A 22921-nucleotide genomic window follows, 5' to 3' on the forward strand; every position below is an offset into this window, starting at 1 on the left:
AAGACTCGAGGGTATAACTGTGGCACCCCCGGAAACCGGAGGCACAAGGTCACCCATCTGTTTTATATGGATGATCTTAAACTTTATGCCTCTGGAGAGAAGGATCTCTATCAGTCCTTGAGGGTGGTGGAAGAGTACACGTATGCTATCGGTATGAAATTCGGGATAGACAAATGTGCAATGGTTCATCTCAAAAGAGGACGATGCGGGGACTACGGAGAGGATGTGCAGCTCGTAGATGGAAGCATCCTACACCATCTGGATGCCGGAGAGACGTATACTTACCTCGGGGTGGAACAACGCCACTCACAAGAGGTAACTGCAGTGAAAAACTCTCTCCGCGGCAAGTATCAGCACAAACTTCGACAGATCTGGTCATCGGAACTGTCGGGGAAGAACAAAGTAGCTGCAACAAATATGCTTGCCGTTCCAATCTTACTCTACTCCTTTGGAGTAGTGAAGTGGACTCGGGAGGAGCAGTATCAACTCGACGTAAGGACCCGAAAAATGATGCATCTCTATAGGAGTTTGCATCCCAAATCGTCCGTTCCACGGTTGTACTTCCCCCGACAACAGGGAGGTCGTGGACTTTTGAGTTTGGAGTGTCTACATGACAGAATGGTACTGGATACAGCCTGTAAAGTCGTCAGGAGTTCGGATCCCCTTCTCTGCATGGTCCGTGACCATGAGAGAGCAGGAATTGGAGCATTTCTCTTTAGGGCAGCTGCTCGAGCAGCTGATGAACTCGGTATAGTTTTCGACTCTGAACGAGGTGACTACAACTCTGTCACCGAGTTGGAACCCGTTCAGCAAAAAGCTCAGATAAAAGCCGCAGAGATCACCTTACTTCTGCAGAGACACAGGGATAAGCCGATGCATGGGGTCTTCTTCAATAACATTGAAGACCTTGGCTTATCAAAGCGCCTGACGTTCGCTTTTCTCAGGTCGAGTGGGCTGAAGTCGGAAACTGAGGGGTTCATCATGGCTTGCCAGGATGGTGTCTTCAACACCTTAGTCTACCGCAGTCGCGTGATGGGTATAGAGGTTCCTGACACAAGATGCAGGGCCTGCCGCGAGGCGCCCGAGACCCTAATGCACTTGCTATCAGCATGTCCAGCATATGCGGTCTCGGCCTATATCCATCGACATAACGCGGCCCTAAGAGTGCTATATTACCATCTACGGCACTCTTACGGTATTGACGAGACACCGGTGTTGCCCTACGCTCCGGGGGATATTGAATCCGTTGTGGGGAACGAGAAGTGCCGAATTTATTGGAACTATTCGTTTCCCACCCTCAGGCTCATACAAGCTAATAAGCCTGATGTAGTCCTTCTCGACCACCAGACCAAAACGATATTTGTCGTGGAGTTTTCAGCTCCTGGCGAGACGAATATTGTCAGAAAAGAGGAGGAAAAACGGATAAAATATCGAGATTTTCTCTTCGAACTCCGCAGACTCTATCCAGATCACTCTGTCAAGATGGTCGTTCTGATTATTGGAGTCCTTGGTGGAATGATGTCTTCTCTACTCTCGAATCTCAAAATCATACCGGCTTGCCGCACTAAGGCAGAAATCTTAGCCGCACAGATGCAGAAGGCTGTCATTCTTGGCTCACTGCGTTTGCTCAGGGCACATGATTCTCGGACCCAATGATCACTTACCCCACGGTGTGGGGAGTGGTCATTGGTTGATTATGCTGGCGCGCCCTCCCGAATGTATCGGGGCTTCGGGGGATAGGGCCTGACCAGCGCACACTACGGTGAAAAAAAAAAAAAAAAAAAAAAAAAATAATAATAATAATAATCGAGATGAATATCGTCCGAAAAGAGGAGGAAAAACGAATGAAATATCGAGATTTTCACTTCAAACTTCGCAGACTCTATCCAGATCACTCTGTCAAGATGGTTGTTCTGATTATTGGAATCCTTGGTGGAATGATGCCCTCTCTACCCTTGAATCTCAAAATCATACCGGCGTGCCGCACTAAGGCATGAATCTTAGCCACACAGATGCAGAAGGCTGTCATTCTTGGCTCATTGCGCTTGCTCGGGGCACATGATTCTCGGATCCAATGATCACTTACCCCACGATGTTGGGAGTGGTCATTGGTTGATAATGTTGGCGCGCCCTCCCGAATGTATCGGGGCTTCGGGGGATAGGGACTGACCAGCGCACACTACGGTGAAAAAAAAATAATAATAATCGTCTTCATTATTTCCCAGCTGTAGTTACATACAAATATTTAGATAAATTACAGAGCTAGTTGCTGATATAACAAAAGGCTAAGTCCAACTCAGTTAGCACAAGTGCTACTGAGTTTGTTCTTCCATGAGATGAGACGTGTCAATGGCTCTAGTTCCAAAGTCCTCCAAGTAGAGGCTTGCAAGGACTGGAGAGAGTGCAGTACCCTTTGGGGCGCCTTTCACTTGTCTGTAAAATTTGCTCTGGAAATGGAAATATGTGCTGGACATGCAATGGCTGCCAACATAATTTAACAACTACAAACGTGGTTCAAAGACATTCAGTGTACGTGTAACAATTCCAGATAAACTTCTGCTAAATTATTGAGAAAAAAATACTTGAGAAAAATTCAAAAATCTCCGCCAGAAAACATGAAAAGGCGGATAGTAGTCTGACTGTTTCTCTGAATTGTTTCTATTTTGCAGAAAGTATATGAGAATGTTTGGTTAACTTGAAGCGAGTTCTTGTCTGTATCTGAGAAAAAAAGGTTCACTTTCATCTTATCCTTGGTTGCATATATATTTTATCTACAATGAAAACCCTTAAAAATGATTCAAAAAGCATTAGGCTGATACATCGATGTATGATACTCTCCCACTACCAATAATTTTGAAATGTTGAACACGGGAATAGTCAAAGTTATCCAAATTTTTAGGTATAGCGTTGACAATCTTGTGAGTTGATAGTGCTCATTGAGACACTATCTAGCAAAAGTTTGACACTTCCATGATAAAATACAGCCTAAAAATTAGGCCTGCTAAAACAGTCTTCAATCATATAATTTCAGCCATTTCTGGTCTGGGAGTTTTGCCCTCCAGAAATATCCTGAATATCCGAGAGTGTTTGTCAAAACTAGGAAGAGACTTGAGAATTCTATCTCTCTCTTTCTATCTCTCACACAGTCTCCTAACGAACGCGCATCTAGAGGGCGGGATGATATTTGAATTTAAAAAAGTCTTCCTGAATTTGACAAGCTGTAGGTATTCCACAACATAGCGGAATATTCTGTGGTGGATTATTCGGGAATAATCCACCACATTCCACCACCCTGCAATATCTCAGATCATTGTGGAAGAGTCAGGGAGTTATTTGTTGTGGGAGATCTTTATCGATGAATTAGCTTTCCATTTTCACCCAAAAGACATTCTTTTGAACTAGAATGTTTACCTTATAGATATTTTTTTGAACAGTCCAGAACATTCGAGAGTATTTGATATAATTCCAAAACTTTCATAAACATGTGTCGTCATGGACCTTCGCCTATGCATGTGGAAGAAAAAAAATTTGTTGTATTGTTTTGTTAAATCTCAAAGAGATTAGGCAGCGTTTTTGATGAAAGTACCATCGGCATCGCCCCAACTTCTCATAACATCATTAAATTTCAACCATTTCACACACAACATTTATAAATTATACATATGAACTTTTCTTGTGAATCAGTCCGTTCATTGATGAAAACCATTTAAAAATCTGTTGGACAGCTTTTTAGTTCATCGCGTTTAGACAGACACGGCAGGGTACTTTAAATTTATAATATTTAGTGCGTGAGTATGACTCGAATTGGCAAATTTTTCACAAATTTTTACACTCAAATTGAAAACCTTATTACTCATGTAGAAATATAAGTATCTTAAAAATGAGATACGATAGATAAATACAGAATTGAAAATGTTCAACTGAAGAAGAGTGAGGTTAATTGTGTAAAAATTGTTCAATAATTATATGTAGGAAAAGTTTATTCATTGACATTTTGAGATAGGCGTTCGGCCTTCTAAAAGGTATACAGATAGACAGAATGAAAGTTATGGTTTTTCTTGCCTCGAACCAAAACATGTTTTTACCGTTCAGCCGAATAGATACATTGCGACGATGGAGAATTAGGGTTCTCTCTGATAAAACGAAATGCTTTTTCCGAATATATTTACAGCTCGAAAACATGATTTTGACGAATTGGTTGGATAAATTAGGGGATAGAAACTGGAAAGAAAAATCTTGAGGAAACGAAAACAAGAGTTGAGATTATGAATCATTGAAATTATGACCGTATTATTAGGAAAAGGAATGAATTAATGAAATATTTATGATCAGGAAACTGCTCGATTCGGCAAAATGAAATTATATCGTAGGGTCCTCCAACGGGACTTTGACAGTTGATAATGGCCATCATGTTGAAACTATAATATGTCAAATTAGTTGTCATTTATTCAGTATGTTTTGCCAAATCACCTTGGACGGATATAGTATTGAACAACACATGCAAAAAATAAAATTGTTTCACGAAAATGAGTGTTCTGTTTGGGCAACGTACTATGCGCTTCGCCCATCTTACTGTCTTACGGCTATAATCGTCCTACCGAGAGGACTGTTCGTGGATAAATTTGCGTCCACTGGTTCATTAAAGTATCGACCAGCACCGTATGACGACGAAACGCAAGATCTACCGAAAACAGCACCGCTGTATGTGAGAGTGTGCAGGAGAACCCAAAGAAGTCGATTTCGCGTCGCTCACAAGAACTCGGCTTTCCATAGATCACAACTTGGCGAATTTTGCGTCGTGACTTGGGCCTGTGCCTGTTCGTAATTCAGTTCTGGATGAATGGGTACGTGAATAAACAAAATTGTCGAATTTGGTACGATACCAAGAGCGTCCAAGGCATCCCGGAAAAAGTCACTCTTTGAAAGATGCAGATTAGATTAATCGCTTATAATATAGTTTCAAACGATGAAATGATTTTTAAAATGTGTAGTTTATTAGTTTACCCTTGACAAGCAAACATACAAAAAAAGTCTAACTTTTTCTCTTCATAATATTAGTTTAGATTTCACATTTTCTTCTTTATGTGATTTTTTGTAGGTAGTTTTGCTCTTTATTGATTCATACTGAAAAAAATCCCAGTATTTCTTTGAAATAATAACATAAAAATTATTATCTTCGATCGTAACATCGTGACATCGTAAACTTTTGGTACCATTCTGATCATTTCCATATTGTATTCAATTTGAAAGCCATCGGTAGACAGCTGTTTCAGCATATTGTGCATCGTCAGTACCGGGCAGGCGGTCCTCGATTGAAGACAAAATGTGAAAAACCACGAAAAGTACTTGATAGAAATAACTGCGTAAACGCAAGCGAGACATAAGTGGAACCACCTATTGGAGTGACACCCAAGTCAACTTGCCAAGTTTTTATGTCAGTGTTGGTGGTTTGACCAATCAACCAACTGCGGTGGCAGAAATTTGGGAAGCTAACCTGAATTGTAATCGAAAAACGAATCCACATGTTTCTAGAAATGATATGAAGTCGAGAAAGGTTAATGCAGTCAATCTGCTGGAGAATAATTTCATGAAAATCCAGATGAATATATAAGTACCATTCTGATCATTTCCACATTGCATTCAATTTAAGAGCCATCGATAGACAGCTGTTTCAGCGTATTGGGCATCGTCAATACCGGGCAGGTGGTCCTCGATTGAAGACATAATGTGAAAAACCAAGAAAAGTACTTGATAAAAATGGATGCAAACGCAAGCAAGACATAAGGGGAACCACCTATTGGTATGACACCCACGTCAACTTGTCAAGTTTTTATGTCAGTGTTGGTGGTTTGACCAATCAACCGTTTACGCGGTTATTTCTATTGAGTACTTTTCTTGGTTTTTCACATTTTGTCTTCAGTCGAGGACCGCCTGCCCGGTACTGACGATGCCCAATAGGATAAAACAACTGTCTACCGGTGGCTCTTAAAATGAATGCAATATGGGAATGATCAGAATGGTACTTATATATTTATCTTTTGATATTCATGGAATTATTTTAATTTTATATATATATATATATATATATATATATATATATATAGTGATATTGCTTATCATTGAAACCACTTGTATTTTCCCAGTTTGCTCGGCAAGATACTGCTCTGACTTCTTCGGAAGTTAACAAAGTAAATAACACAAATAGTCTTTTGATCTAAAAATCTGTGCTTGAAACTTCAGATTCACTTCAAATTATCAGAAATAATCTGAAACTCCCTATTTGTCGAATTACTGTATCCTTTAAAACGAACAAAAACCAAAATATAACTAAATTGGAGTTTTCGTTTAACAATGTAGTCGAAAGTTTTCGTTGCGGCGTTTCTCGTTGGAGAAATAGGAAAACATTTTCATTTTGATTGAAATAAATATTATACTTAGATTAAATGTTGAACATTACATTGTGTGAGACTATATCAAATAGCCCTATGGGAAATGTCATACTGATCGTACCATACCACCATATTTTGCTTTTTACATGAACATAACTGTTCCTAAAATATGAAATATTAAGTATTTTTCAGTTGATTATGCTTGAATGCGACCCAACATTTATTTTTTAAGTCACTTCAGTTCAATGAATGAAGTATATATTTCAATATATTATCCATGAATAAGAAAGGTTTTGAATACAAAATGTTTGATTTTCTCCCCACTACGCCTGACGCCATATTGAAAAATAAACCAAAACAAATCGGTTCTTCAGATTTTCACCTACCTATATATTCTGTTTGGTGCTACAAAAGAATGCCGTGTGTTCTAGAGAATAAAATTTTCTCCAGCTTGTCTTTCTGAACTATATTTCTGGGTCTGATGGTTTCAAAGAAATTGAAATTAATTAAAAATCCCGAACTTTCCCGAAAATTTGTCAAATCTCTAACTTTTGGACGCTTCATAGCTGAAGATAACAATTATATTAAGCAAAAATAACCTGAAATGAAATAGTAGTGAAATAAAATTCAAGTAAAAAAAGAACGATTGAACGAAAAATAAAGAAATAAAAATAAAAATAAAAAAGTTAAGAGATTCCAAGCCACGTTAGTTCACGACGTTTCGATTGTTAGTATCTACAATCGTCTTCGGGTGATGACTGCAGTCATTTTATTTAACTATTATTTCATTTCAGGTTATTTTTGCTCAATATAATTTTTATTTTCAGCTATTCATTTTTAATTCTTCTTCTTTTTTAGTTGTTTCAGGGATTTCAAATCATTTTATATAGTAGACAATGTGGGTCCGAATTAGTGAAATTTATCATGAAACATTGTCAATCACCTTCAAACATACTGTGGTCTTGTTGGTTTCAACTGACAAAAAGTCAAATTTTTTCAAATTGCCTATTTCCAATTTTCGAATTTATTCAATTATTTATCTCATAGAAATTAATCACCAAGAAGAATAGTTTAGTTCTTTCAGTTCATAGTTCATAGACTAACGAGATCTTAACTTTTAACGTGTGATTCCTTACACACGTTGAAACTATTGAATAATATTCTGATAAACGAAGAGAACAATAAATGTATCCAACCCTCAAATTTCGAATGGGATTAGAGATTAGGGTGGGCCAAAAAAAACTTATAATTTTTTTTTAGCCACTATGAAAATATTGTTCAAGATGACGAAAAAATAAATCCTGGTAAAGTTTTAGCCCTCAATATTGATATTAAGAGGTCGCTCATTGTGATTTTTGATTTCCCATTCAAATAACATAGGAAATTAAGATATTTCATGTTTTTGAGTCATTATTTTGTGATAGAGTATAAGAAATTATAAAAATTATCCTCAAATATTTAAGGTTGGATTTTGACCTCGAATAACTTTCAAACGAGTCAACTTAGCAAAAAATTATCTCAAACCTTTTTTATAGATCGTTAAATTTCCTACAAGAATATGTATTGATTTTCACAGGACATTAATTCGTTCGAGTGCATCAAAAATCCAAACAATAAAAAAAAATCCTGTTATGTAAATGGGAAATCAAAAATCACAATGAGCGACCTCTTAATATTAATATTAAGAGCTGAAACTTCATTAGGATTTTTTTTCGTCCTCTTGAACAATATTTTCATAGTAGCTAAAATAAATTAAAAGTTTTTTTTGGCTCACCCTATTAGAGATCATGTGGTGCCTCGTTTGGAAAGTTATCATTTGCTTATTTCAACGTTATCTACTTCTTAAATTTGATGCAGCTGATATTGAGAAAAGAGATAATGAAGAAATTTTGCCAAAAACAAATATTACACTTTTTCCACTATGGAGATTAATTGAAACTATGCAATTAGCATGGTTTTCATCAATAATTGCTTCACTTATTTGTTTCACATTGTGAGACTTAGAATTTAATGAAGTAGAAAGTATAAGTGATTAATTATTAAAATTACTTTGAGTATCATTCTTGACATTTTCAATTTTCAATGCACAAGCAGCACCTTCAGATGATTCACGTCAAAGTATTAATGCTGAATGTCGTAACATTATACAAAAATGCTTCAGAACGTTCGAAACAGCTTCATTCGAAAAAAACCATGTTCAACACACTTGATGAGTAAACCTATGTTATTTACTTCTATACTTTACTTTACTTTACTTCTATAGTTTGCAATGCCAATGACATCACATTAGTATTCACAGGAAAAAATGGGACCAAGTCAGAATATCTGCTGGATTATAACTGAAAAGAAAATCAGGTGAAATTCATTTCTAAATTCTTGACACTGAAGATGAAGAAAACCAATATGACAAATATTCAATGGAAAAGTCATTCGAGTTATCCATGTGCCTTTTTGATAAATTAAAGTTGTATATACTATGCATACAGAGATCACCTTCGTCTGATCCAAATTCATTATTCAATGGACTCGAACATATTTTGCATGGGATACCAACCACTGCAAGTATCTAAATATACCACGGACAGCTTCGGCTTTATGGAATTATTGTTTATTGTAGTTTCAAGAAACTGTTCTATTTTTGTACATTGTTTATATTGTCACCAAGAGACTGCTAATGAACTTATTACAAATTATAAAGACGTCAACCTAAGACATGACCCAAATGAGTATTTAAAAGAGTTATACTTTGGAGATGCATATTCACTCATCTACTCGCATTAAGCAATATTCAAAATTAACAATTGATTTTGTATATACTAACCTGAATACTGAACCTGTGTTTTGCGAAGTATCACCCTACCATCTGAAGACCCTTTTCTAGAATATAATAGCATGTTATTGTTTGCATTTAATAATAAATTTACAATTCAAATAACAATAAATAAAGGTGTCTGTGGAAAATCTTCTTTGTTTGCAATACATTAGAAAGTTCACAACATCCGCATATTTCCTAAATTATTTCACCTACCAACGCAGAATTCACAGAAACACCATTAAACTAGCTAAAACTCTCTATTATACTAATACAATAAACAAAGCTAGCAATAAGTCAAAAGAAACATGGAAGATAATTGATGATCTCAAGGAAAAAGGTAAAAAACAAAAATTGGACACTTCATTATCTTCCACCGATTACAATAACTATTTTTGCCTAGTTGGAGAAAAACTAAATAAAAATATTCACATTCCGTATGATCCAACTAGATAATTCAATCGATATTATTAAAGCAGATAATTTTACGCTTTACGATATCTCCTTGAATACTTGTGATGGACTTGTTTGTAACCTTTGGTGTAGTAATGAATATTACTGGAGTTTAACCTGAGTAAATATGTAAATACTATGCCCAGCGATTTTATTATTTTTTTATCTGATCAATACCGTAGATTGCTCAGGAGAGTGGTGTGATGACTGTTACCTAAGACCTTCCGAATTATTTTTAGTTTCCAGTACAGTATTTACATCATTATGTTTTTTATAAAACCGTTAAACATTTTTTTTACTCATTTTATTTTCAAGTTTTTAGTTTCTAATTTTGTTACTCAAGTATTCTCATTCTGTTCAATTCATTTACTACCTCAGTATTACAAAGTAATATATAATCCGCCATTTTGTAGCTGCGGCCATCTTGAATTTGCACCTCTTTCAAAGTGTATTACTATTCTACTAGTCAAGCCATATCATTTGATACACATATTGAGATAGTTCTGAAAAAAAATATATTTTTCGCCGTTTTGTATCTGCGCTCATTTTGGATTTACAATGATACAGAATTCATTAAATTGTATTGTCATCAAAACTAAATGTGTGTACCAAATTTCATATCAATCTGTCAATAGGAAAGGGGACAAACTTCACCTACTAAATTTGACCCAAAAAATAAATGAAGAAACAAACAAACAGGGCAAGCTAAATAAAACCATTTAAAAATAGATGCTACTCAACAAACCTACTGTATCTTAAAATAAAATTAACATGAAATGTATGAAAAAATAACCAAATTTTCACCTATGTAGTATATTTTATGAAATCTAAAATTCAAAAAACTTTTCGTATACTGCGGGCTACAATTTTTCAATATAATTCCTATTCATTTTGAACAAATGTAAACCTTCGAAAATCGAAAATTTCAAACCAGTATTGAAGAAAAAAAACACCTGAAAATCATACAAAATTCAATCTCAATTGAAAAATATCAAATGAAATATAAATGCAGCAACGCTGACTAATACTGTCCTTTTTCGTCCCCACTTTTCTCTTTTTTTTTCTTATCCATTCATAAAAAAACATCAGAGGTAGTATAACAATCAGGCACTTTTTCCTAGGTGAATATTCATCGTCAATTAGGCAAATTATTTGATTGCTGCATGCGCTGCCGGCCCCTTGGCCGGTACCTCTGCAACCGCTATGTCCCTGCATTTTAAATTTGTAATGTCTTCAAAAATGTTTTTTTGAAATATATGCTGTTACGGCCATATTAATCTATATTGAATGCACAATGTATTTCAGGTACTCAATTGGATGAGGAGGATTGCTGTATTGCTTAAAATCGCTTCATAAATAAGTTTTTATCCCTCGAGGATAAAAATGGTTATTGTGGGTTAACAGTATTGTACACCTTTTCAGGGTGTATAATACTGTAGTACATTTTTTTATCTATCTCCTAGGGTTCAGCCAGGGTTTGCAATGTAAGAGCAAAAAAATATATTTATTTACATCACATTAGAAATTCCTAAAATTATCAGTGTTTCTTCACTATATTATGCATGTTATATACATATAAATCTTCCTCTTGAATCATTCTATCTAATTAAAAAAAATCGTATAAAAATCCGTTGCCCAGTTTCAACGATCTAAGCATACATAAAGACAGACACTAATACGTAGTGACAAGAAGTATGAAACTATACTGATGATTCACTTATAAAATTTGTGTTTCAATTGAATAAATGAAAACTTTTTTTTCACAAAAGGGGTGTGACAGAAATTTATGTAGAAAATTTATAAATAAATACTGTTTTTGTGATTGGTGATGTAGGCAAAATGAACCAATCATAGATGCATATCAATGAAGTTTCATTCCAACACCAACCCTGATCACTTGGTAATGGGAACACGTTCCGAGGTGTTGAAATAACGGTTTGGTGTTGGGATAAAACTACAGTAATATTCATTACTACACCAAATGTTCCAAACAGTGAATCACAGGTACAATCACAGATAAGCAAATTCTCAACTCCACTAGTTAATTACAAGTAGGTTCTGAAAATTTGTCTACTGATATTTGTATATCAAACCTAACAATCAATGATAACAATTCATTTTAAAACATATATTATGTAACAGGAAACAATGATAAAACCATGGACTCAAAAATAAAACTAGTGAACTTCGCCAGTGATTCATAAAGTGGCAAAAAATAATTTTTCGTCAGGAGTTTGTCACTTGATATAAAAATGAGAGGATATCCTTGGAGTAGCGGTCGACCTTCCTCTTTACCTCCTTACCGACCCCATCCTCATGCCCTTATCATTTATTTTTCTTCATCTCCAGCAAGAGCGGAAAAGCCAATGTGTATATACTGTATATGAATCTCGTGTTGTACACAAGTACTCAAAGAATTGTATTGAAAAATAGGAAATGAAAGCATTTTGACTTTGATTTTGAATTGAATAACATGGCGAAAATAGGAAATATTTTTAATGGTTTCATTATTTCAATTTCGTAATTACGTTTTGAAACGTAGAACTGAAACATCTGGCGTGGAATGAATCCAATAGAAGCTTTTTTTCCAATTACCAGAAAGTGCAACACTCTCCTTTAATAAATAGAAAATGAAAGCATTTTGACTTTGACGGAGACATGACGAAAACAGGAAATATTCTTGATGCTTTTATAGTTTGAATTTCAGTTTTTTGAGGACAAAACACAAGCATCACAGAAAAATCCTTATGGTGCCTGTGCGAAAGTAGCGATTCACATTGGATTTGAATCGCTAGAGATTAAATCCATTTGGAAAAACGTTCTCAGGAAGTTTATTCCACATAAAGGCAGTTCTCCAGATGAAAGAGTTCTTAAACAGTTAAATTCTAGATGAACTGACATGTACTGCTCTTGGTGGAGACTATCAAGGTTGCAAGTTCACGTCTCTTCACTAGATAGAACCCAGTAGCTTCATGGTATGCTTAGGGGCGAAGCTCCTTATTTGAGAGCAATGCTCCAGAGATGGTCTGATCTGAGCTTTATAAAGCATCAAAAGTTGCTGAGGTGTGTATAGTTTTCTGGTTCTGAGCGGTGTTCCAAGCTTTTGAGGAACAACCTTTGCAATTCCAGCGACATGATTGTGCCAAGACATATTGATGTCCCTTTTAACCCCCAACAAAATTATCGAAGCAGAAAGTGGAATTGTCTGACCTGACATTATTATATCCTGTTCGGAGAAATTTTTGTTCGTGCTAGATATGGAAAATATGATTATTTTCATTTTCATTTCCAGTAACTTCAAAAATAAAAACTTCTGTAATAGAAAAGTCAAATTCATCTTTTTTTTTCAGAATGTGTTGCCAATCTTCCACCGTTGTTCACCATGGATATGAACAACTTGGTTATTCCAGAAAATACTCCAGTTGGAACCGTCATTTATTCGTTACAAGGAAATGATCCTGAAAACAGCCGCGTACACTATGACTTGCAAGGCACAGATGTTTTACAAGTAGATCATACGACTGGAGAAGTGACGGTTGTTAAACCACTTGATTACGAAGTGAGTACAATAGTTTTTCATTTTTAATGTCAGTGTCTTCTATCTCTGTAAATTTATGTAGAAGCTGCTTAATAGCCCTTAACTATTTTATCGTTTCGCATTGAAGTAAATAATGCATAATAATCAAGTATATAGTCAGATTTGTAATTCCAGAATGAAATGAATTTTTGCTGTTTTTTAAAACTGAAATCGCACGAATCATTCTAGGAATCGCACATTGAAAGGTAAGACCCCGTTGATCCAAAATTCGACTTTCTAAGACTCTCGTGCGTAAGAAAATATAGCTGGTTTCCGGAAATACAGATCCTAACAGACAGGAGAGATTTATATATATGAGGAAATAAATATTTCGAAATGATATCTCAAAAAATGCATCTCTCCCATCGGTCCTACACAGTAGGATCTGTTAAATGCCTGCCGAAAAACAAATACTTGCCCAACTAGTATCAGATGGACATTGATTTATGCCGTATTTAATAATTTTTCCTATCGAAAGAAAGAAGGTGAGAATTTTATAAGGTACTTATCTCGACATTTTGAAGACCTAATTCTGACCACGTCTTCATAATTCAAAATCAGCTATTTCGCAGTATTCTCGATTTTTTTTATTTCTTCAACAGAAGTCAATGAAATTTTGTAACTGTTCTAATGATAGATAAATTCGGATAGCACTGGTATACTTTGCTTATTCAATGGGATAATCGATGGCAGACGACACTGCAATATTTCATCAAAGTAAAACTGTTCGACATACAAATGAAAATTGAAAAAGACTTCACACAATTGAAATTATGGTTCGACAATGAGCCTCTTTCAACTAACAAAAACATTTCTTTCTGCACCCTTTAGTAGTCGTGGAAAATTTCTACCTGATTTCGAATTAAAATTATAAGATAATTTCACTATAAAACGGTTCCTGTGCAAAAGTAGCAGTTTGAATCGCTGGAGAATGAATCCATTTGGAAAAACGTTTTCAGGAAGTTCATTCCACATAAACTCAGTTCTCCAAATGGAAGAGTTTTTAAACAGTGTAGTTTGAGGTGAATTGAATTGAACCTCAAAACGATGAGCAGCCACAGTCCGTTGCGTATTCCTGATATGTACCGCTCTTAGTGGAATCAAATGTGCCAAGTCACTTGAACACTTTCCGTAAAAGTATTTAAGAAGAGAGACAAATCCCCAACCTTCCCTCGGTGTTCCAGACTATCAAGGTTGCAAGTGATGTTCGCGTCTCCAATCAGGTGAATGGCTCTTTACTGGATAGAATCCAGCAGCTTCAGAGTATGTTTAGGGCGGAGCTGCGTACATGAGAACAATACTCCAGAGAAGGTCTGATCTAAGTTTTATAAAGCATCAAAAGGTGATGAGGTGTGTACAGTTTTCTGGTTCGGAACAATATTCCAAGCTTTTGAGAAGCAGCCTTTGCAATTCCAGCGACATAATTGTGCCAAGATATATTGGTGTCCATTTCAACACCTAACCAACTCATGTCCTTACATTATTATATCCGGTTTGGAGACATTTATCTTTTTGGAAAAACCCATGCCTGGGTTTTTGTGGCATTGAATTGAACCTGCTTAGTTTTACCCTAATTCTAAATCACCTAGAGCTGTGCATCCGCAACCGATGTCCTGATCTCCAAATGGAATGACGAGACAAGTCTGCTGTCGTCAGTAAAGCAATATATTGGATTCTTCGTTTTTTCCAATAGGTCGTTGATACACAATATGGATCCCTGGGGAACATCAGCGTTGATGGTAAAGTATTCGAGAGATATTTATCCACGGCCACTTGAAGGAAACGTTCTTTGATCTTGATATTGATTATTTATCGCTCAAGATGTTTAAGCCTTCCGAATATTCAAGAATATTATGGTTAACGGCTTTGTCCATGATTTTTGATATATTCAGAAGCAAAACGACTGGTTTATAGTTATTCACAAGACTTTTATTGCCTTTTTTGGGAATAGGCTGGTTGAGAAGTCTGTGAAATGCTGATGCGACTTCATTTGCGCACTTTTAAGTACGATGACGGGCACTTCATCATTGATATTGAGCTGTTTCAAAATTGGTCTGATTTGACGTTGTCGAAAAGTTATTTCCGGCATTATGGATCGTAATGTGGGAATAGTGGATGGTGCCTTTTCCAGATAATCGACTGTGGAGTGGATCGCACATTGTTCAGCTATGGCTGTTGTTGCAACTGAACTATCCGCTTGTGTTAGTGATGTCGATCAACAGCTTTAGCTGCCGACTAGAAAGATATAGACCCGTTGGGATTGGTAAACAGTTTAACCCTAATTCTCTGATGTGAAGTTCTTTGATTTCATTTATTCTAATTTTTGTTGAACCTAGGTTTGCCGTTAGAAGTTCGTTTCATTAAAAAAGAAATATATGCATTCATTCTAGCCAAGTAAATTTTCGGAAATGGTCTAGAAGATTCTTCCACTCAGGATATGTGTGATGCAAAACTTTGTGCGGTTCAGATTGATCTCCAACATTTATCATTAATTCACTCAACACTAAAATGAAGATCCCAGTGAAGACCTTACGGTGATTGTGTAAATTTCTGGATTGAGTGTATAGATCCAGATGTCTAGCATATTCTCCATCACGGTTGGCTCATCTATAATCTGAGTAAGTCACCGAATATGGAAATTTCGACACTGGGATGATTAGCAGACAGTCTAAGTTTGCAAAGAAATAGAATAGTGCCCTATATTGTGAATCGATTGGTGGTTGATAATCGCGGCATATGAATTTAGTGATCTTCTGTGATATTATTTCAAACCACATAAGATCAAAGTTTAGGGGTTTCAGTATTTCCTCTCGTTGACAGGAGAGATCGCTTTTAGGAAAAAGAGATATTACAACGTTACGTCTGAATCGGGAGTGTAAATCATAGTCGGGATATACGAAATTGACGGGGTTTGTTGAAGCACCGACTTTGGTTTCTATGAGTGCAAGAATATGCGGACTTTTTGTTTGCGGATGTTGGTGCACTGAGTTTATATTTGAGTTGAGATCTATGGTGTTGCAGAAATCGATTTTGAAGTTGCTAGTGGGCCTCTTAGCAACTGCAGTTACCATGCTATTTCTCTGTGTACTAATGTTAGGAAGACCCTGGTGACTATGCAATTTTTCCTTGTATTCCCACTCTTGAAACCGGAAACAGCGGCACAGCAACGAAACGTTAGCCCGAAAGCAAATTCACTATGTATATTTTATTGAACCGACCAGTTTTTTCGGGTTCTAATGGATCATCAGGAAATCACTGATTAAAAAAATGTTTCAGCTTAGTGATAATCATACCCTACTGTGGCTTGATTTGAAACTATCAAAGGTCGGGGGTGAACCCTCATAGCAATAAATAACTTCATCAACAAACTGTGAAAAATACAGTGAAATGATAAAAAAATACTAAAACAGTTTTGTGTTAAATTTTCACTTGATAAGGTTAACACACCACCAATACGTGTTTGATTTCAGCGATAGTGTTTTCGAGCGATAAAAAAATATTTATTTAGGTATACCATCCTACTTGTGAGAAAATAAATAAGTACGTCTAGTATAATTTACAAAATCACCCCAGAAACTTCAATATTGCCAGTAAATTGATGCTGAACGTATTGAACTTTTATCGGGATGAACTGAGATGCGTTTCGAATAAAATTTTTATTGAAGTTTGTTTGCAAATTCTGAACAATGATATGAAACTACCAATTACTCAGGAACGGCTGGTCTAATTTGAAAAGAAATTTGAGAGTTGATAAACGTAGCAAACGAGTTAACATAAAAGTACATTTTCTATTTGAGAAAAAAAACTGAGTGTCGTCACACCTGTATTTTTCAGTAAATTTTGAATAAATCTTGTCTGACCTTCATATCTAGTTGTAACCTTAAATATATACAGTGAGAAACTTCTCCTTTCAGAAATTAATAACACGAAAAAAAACATAGCTGTTTTTGACTCTATTACAAAATAAACATTAAATAAAGTTCGAATAGAAATGGAAACAACGGATTCAATTCATGGGAATTCATGCTTTACGAAATTGACTTGAGTTCATTTTGTTACCTGGTTTTTTTTCAAGCAATGAAAAATCGTTATTGATTTGATTTAACGACTTTTCTGCAGTTTCTTTGATGATTAGATACATTTTCAATAGAAAACAAGTAGTCGAACTGAACATTTTCCGAATGTTCAATGTTGGACTATAGAATGAATATACTTACGCAGTATAGGTTAGGTTAGATCCAAAGTGAGTGGGTCTGTTCGACCCTCCACCGCGACCCGCAAGGGTTTATTGTGGCTCACACCTATTCTCACTCGGCCAAACAAATCCAACTTCTTAACGAAGCCGATTATTTTGTATGGTGAGTGATTTTTCAGGTCAGATGGTAAGAGTAAGGCTCTGCCGAACTCTATAGACCTGATTCGGTCCCCAGCGGGGCAGGTACAACGTATATGCTCTGTTAATGAGGTAGTCGGATAATCAAGTTGCCAGATTCCCACCTTGATACCCACGACAACCTTCCCATATGAGGGTTTTTGCACGTCAGCTATACTCTCCGTATAGACACGCCTATTGTATGAAGAAACACTTGTTGCGTTTTTGTGAAATTGTTTAGTGAAAATCTCACAATGAAGTGTTTCTTCAATACGTTATGGATTTTTATCAAGTATCGGCCGACTACATCAGTAATCAGGTCATTCCTGTATGCAAACAAAAGCTGAGATCAAAACTATAAAAGCTGAGTTTCAGAATACAATTGATGCTTTGAACCACACTGTCAATGAACTAACCTCCTGCGATCAAAACTTTTGAACACTGAGAGAGCCAAAGCAGAATAACATTCTTATATATGGTTTGAAAGTGGATCTATCATCCCAGAAGTAATTAAATTTATAAAGGACAGGCTCAAAATATTTGTTTCTAATTCTGATATCAATCGTTGTTTTGTAAACAAAAATATTGATACACAATCAATAATTCTAGACCCGTTGTCTAATCTGAAAAAGTCTGAGATTTTCTCAAATGTATCTCTTCTGAAACACACAGGGTTGGCGATCGTTGAAGATTCAATCTACGAAGACCGACAAATAAGAAAGCAGTTGGTAGTTCATTCAAGATCTGTAAAAGCGAAGAAGAACACCTTGATCATAAAGTGGTCACCAGTATACGCTTGAGGAACTGGATTCAGATAGCACTATTATCTCTATAGAATTGATAGAAAAGACCGCCTCCATTCAAGGGATGGTGGTGTGTGTATTTATTGAAAAAATACCTTAAACACTGCCATAATGAATTCTAGTTCTAATATTCAACAACTATGGATAAAATTTAAAAAAAAGATATCTCCATTGGTGTAATCTACAGGCCACCTTCACAGGATAAGGTTTTGTTTCTGTCTGAACTCGAGCATACTATCGACGAGATATCTGTTGCCACTCCTAATGTCGTTTACGTGGGTTTTCTCAACTTAGATATATTATGTTTGGAAATTTTATGTGACCAACCTGTTACCAATTTTTGAAACTCATCAACTCAGTCAAAAAATTAACTCGCGGACTAGAATAGGTCTCCAGAGCTCTTAGCTTATAGATTTATTAGCAGTGTGGGATCTAGAAAAGGTAGTAGAGAAGGGTGTTGAGGATGTAGATATTTCTGGCCATTCTCTTACATATCGCCGTCATTGAAGTAGACCTCACGGTTAAACCAGTGAAATTCGACTTGCATAGAATAACTTTTTTCAGTATTTATGAAACTGATGACGTGGACACGAAATTGAACATTTTTGTTGACAATTTAACTCAATTATTCAACCGGCATACTCCCTTTACAATCTCTAGAATAACAAAGCCTCCGGCACCGTGGCTAACTGATCCAATTAAAAATTTAAGGAAATTGCGAAATAAGGCTTCACTTGAATTCAAAAAATCACCAACTGATGAGCACCGAGTATATTACAAACAGCTACGTAATTTCACAACACCAGCTATCATGACAGAGAAAAAATCCCATTTATCAACCAAACTTGATGATTTCAACCCTGAACAATGTTGGTCAATACTGAAAAATAATATTATATTCACTTCAAAAAAAAGATGATCTGCCAACTCACTTAAACGATGCCAAGCGCATCAATTATTTTTTTGTGAAATATATTTCAATAACCCCACCATTAAATGTTTTACTTGATGAATATAATAACCATACCTCACTCGATTTTTGCATATCACGAACAATATCTTCAATTAAAAAAATTCCATCGGATGTGATGGGATCAGTATAAAAATTATCTCATTGTGTTGTCCTTTCATTCTTTCTTATTTAAGGCATATCATCAACTTTTGTATAGAAAAGAACTTTTTTCCTACTATCTGGAAAGTAACATTGGTAACTCCAATAACAAAAAACAATAATCCGGTAGAACTGAAAGTTTTGCGGGCCATCAGCATCCTTCCTGCTTGCTCTAAAATAATAAAAAAAATGATAGAACAACCGCTTCGCTCATATTTAGGTACTAATAAAATACTACCAACAGTACAATCGGGTTTTAGATCTACTGAAGGCAACCGATGTATTTTCAAAACGAGTGACCGAAATCAATGTACCGTCCTGGCTCTTTTGGATTTCAGCAGGGCATTTGACACCATCAATCATGAGCTGTTATTGTCGATCTTACTCTATATTGACTTGTCAGATGATTCAGTTCTTTTTTTTTGAAACTATCTACACAACAGACGCCAGGAAGTTGTTCTTGGCGGAGTATATTCCACACCATTGAATCTAAAGACGGGCATTCCTCAGGGATCAATTCTTGATCCTCTCCTATTTACAATATACACCAGTCAATTAGTGAAATACCATCAGTATTGCAGTGTACATCTCTATGGTGATGATACTCAAATCTAATAATCTTTTGAACCACACAGGGTAGATGACGCTAATAAGCGGATCAGTCATGATCTCGACACATTATCATCCCTTGCTGAAAATGTGTTTGATGAATACATAATACATCAAAATCGAAAATACTAATACTTGGTCCAAAAAATCACAGAGATATTGTAAAACAACAACTCAATATTACTATAGGCTCTAATGGATTGGAAATTGTGAAGGAATAAAAAAATTTTGAAGTGACTATAGACAGTAATCTACGATTTAATTCCCAAATGAATAAACTGATCGGGAAAGCTTACCTTTCACTCAAGCTGATTTACGGAAATCGAAAATTCCTCTCTAAAAACACAAGAATTACTCAATGTGACAGTCTGATTCTTTCATCTTCGAACTATGCAGCTGGACTCTATGGACCAAGTCTCACAATTAGGAACAAGAAAGGACTGCAAAAGATTCAAAACTCCTGCCTCCTGTACGTAGAAGGAACAGAATATCATCAAAGCTGTGAGAAACTTGTTGGTTCAATATGGAAAAGCGAAGATCGCTACACTCTACGTGTATCTATTCATAAGATCATCTGCAATTCAATTCCGACTTATCTATTTATTAAAATTACTTTTCGGACCAACGAGCAAGCGCAGTGAGCCAAGAATGACAGCCTTCTGCCTCTATCCGGCTAAGATTTCTGTCTTGTTGCGGCAAGCCGGTGTGATTTCAAGATTCGAAAGAAGAGAGGACATCATTCCACAAAGGACTCCAATAATCAGAACAACCATCTTGACAGAGTGATCTGGATAGAGTCTGCCGAGTTCGAAGTAGAAAATCTCGATATTTTATCCGTTTTCCTTCTCTTTTCTGATGATATTCGTCTCGCCAGGAGCTGAAAACTCCACGACAAATATCGTTTTGCTCTGATGGTCGAGAAGGACTACATCAGGGTTATTAGCTTGAATGAGCCTGAGGGTGGGGAACGAATATTTCTAATAAATTCGGCACTTCTCGTTCCCCACAACGAATTCAATATCCCCCGGAGCGTAGGGCCACACCGGTGTCTCGTCAATACCGTAAGAGTGCCGTAGATGGTAATATAGCAGTCTTAGGGCTGCGTCATGTCGATTGATATAGGCCGAGACCGCATATGCTGAAAATGCTGATAGCAAGTGCATTAGAGTCTTGGGCGCCTCTCGACAGGCCCTGCACCTTGTGTTGGAAACCTCTATACCCATCACGCGACTGCGGTAGATTGAGGTGTTGAAGACACCATCCTGGCAAGCCATGATGAACCCCTCAGTTTTCGACTTCAGCCCACTCGAATTGAGAAAAGCGAACGTCAGGCGCTTTGATAAGCCGAAGTATCCAATGTTATTGAAGAAGACTCCATGCATTGGCTTATTCTTGTGTTTCCGCAGAAGTGAGGTGATCTCTGCCGCTTTTATCTGAGCTTTTTGCTGAACGGGTTCCAACTCGGTGACAGAGTTATGGTCACCTCGTTCAGTGTCGAAAACTGTACCGAGTTCATCAGCTACTCGGGCAGCTGCCCTAAAAAGAAATGCTCCAATTCCTGCTCTCTCATGGTCACGGACCATGCAGAGAAGGGGATCCAAACTCCTGACGACTTTACATAATATATCCAGTACCATTCTGTCATGCAGACACTCCAAACCAAAAGTCCACGGCCTCCCTGTTGTCGGGGGAAGTACAACTGTACAACTCCTATAGAGATGCATCATTTTTCGGCACTTTACGTCGAGTTGATACAGCTCCTCCCGAGTCCACTTCACTACTCCAAACGAGTAGGGTAAGATTGGAACGGCAGGCATATTTGTTGCAGCAACTTTGTTCTTCCCCGATGACCAAGATGACTTGGGTACCCCAAGTCATCTGAGCAAATGCAAGATGAGCTAATGCGATATTATAGGTTTGTTCTAGCAGCGATTTCTAACGATACGGAATCGTACGAAGCATGCGCATACGAGTATAGGCGTTCTAGCAAAGCAAATCCAGGATTCGAACTAATAGTCGCATGTTCTAGCGAAGTCGAAATCCAGTTTGCAAACCGTATGAGAACTGTCGAAGTAGTCCAGAGGAATTCGTAAGGATTTTCAGTTTGTGACATACGCAAATATTCGGAGTGATCCGATATCACGTTTGTTATGATTTTGGAATATGGATTTGTTGGTTATGTTATGTACTAAAGAAATGAGAAATCAAAATAGAAATATTTAGTGGCCTGATAATTGGTTTAAAAATCTTGTTTTTTATAGAACGGCAATCCTCAAAACTGTCAATTTTTTCATATTTGCGTTTGGGAATTCAGGTGAGTAAAATGATTTTATGTTTTCGAACGAAAATCAAGCAAGCATTTGGTGATTTTCAACTATGCATCAACTATTCAACTCCATTATTACAGGTAGGATTAGCCGAAATGTCATCAGAGTCATCAAGCTCTGAATCAGATTGGGGAAATAATTCTGAATCATCCAATGATGAGGAACTTGTCGAAATGCTGTTTCATCACCATGAGGAAGAGAATGAAGATAATCACATCAATAGAGATGCTGCATACCACAGAAATTTTGTAGCTTGACAAGTTTCAAGATAGCAAAAAAATTGTAATATTTCTGTTTGTTGATGTTCATTTCATTGTTTGGCATAAGTTAAATAAACATCCATTCAGGTAAAATAAGAATGATTTTTAAAACAGTATAAAAATATAATTTGCTAAAGGGTGGGTACTTTATGACCGGATTAAGAGTCAATTAAAGTAATCGGTGCTGAGAATGACACCACATCCTGTG

General features: G+C 36.4%; 1 protein-coding gene across 1 annotated transcript in view; it reads left to right on the forward strand.

Moving 5' to 3' along the window:
* Window positions 1-12986: 12986 nt before the first annotated feature.
* Window positions 12987-22921, forward strand: part of Cad87A (Cadherin 87A) — a 106170-nt gene continuing 96235 nt past the window's right edge. Inside the window, exon 1 of the mRNA XM_074176224.1 lies at window positions 12987-13213. Coding sequence (XP_074032325.1) covers window positions 13037-13213 — 177 coding nt within the window. The 5' untranslated portion in view covers window positions 12987-13036. The remainder of the gene's footprint in view (window positions 13214-22921) is intronic.

The sequence above is a fragment of the Leptinotarsa decemlineata genome, unplaced genomic scaffold (assembly GCF_025532065.1).
Source record: "Leptinotarsa decemlineata unplaced genomic scaffold, Ldec_3_MD MMD2_P_RNA_scaffold_14, whole genome shotgun sequence".
NCBI classification, from domain to species: domain Eukaryota; kingdom Metazoa; phylum Arthropoda; class Insecta; order Coleoptera; family Chrysomelidae; genus Leptinotarsa; species Leptinotarsa decemlineata.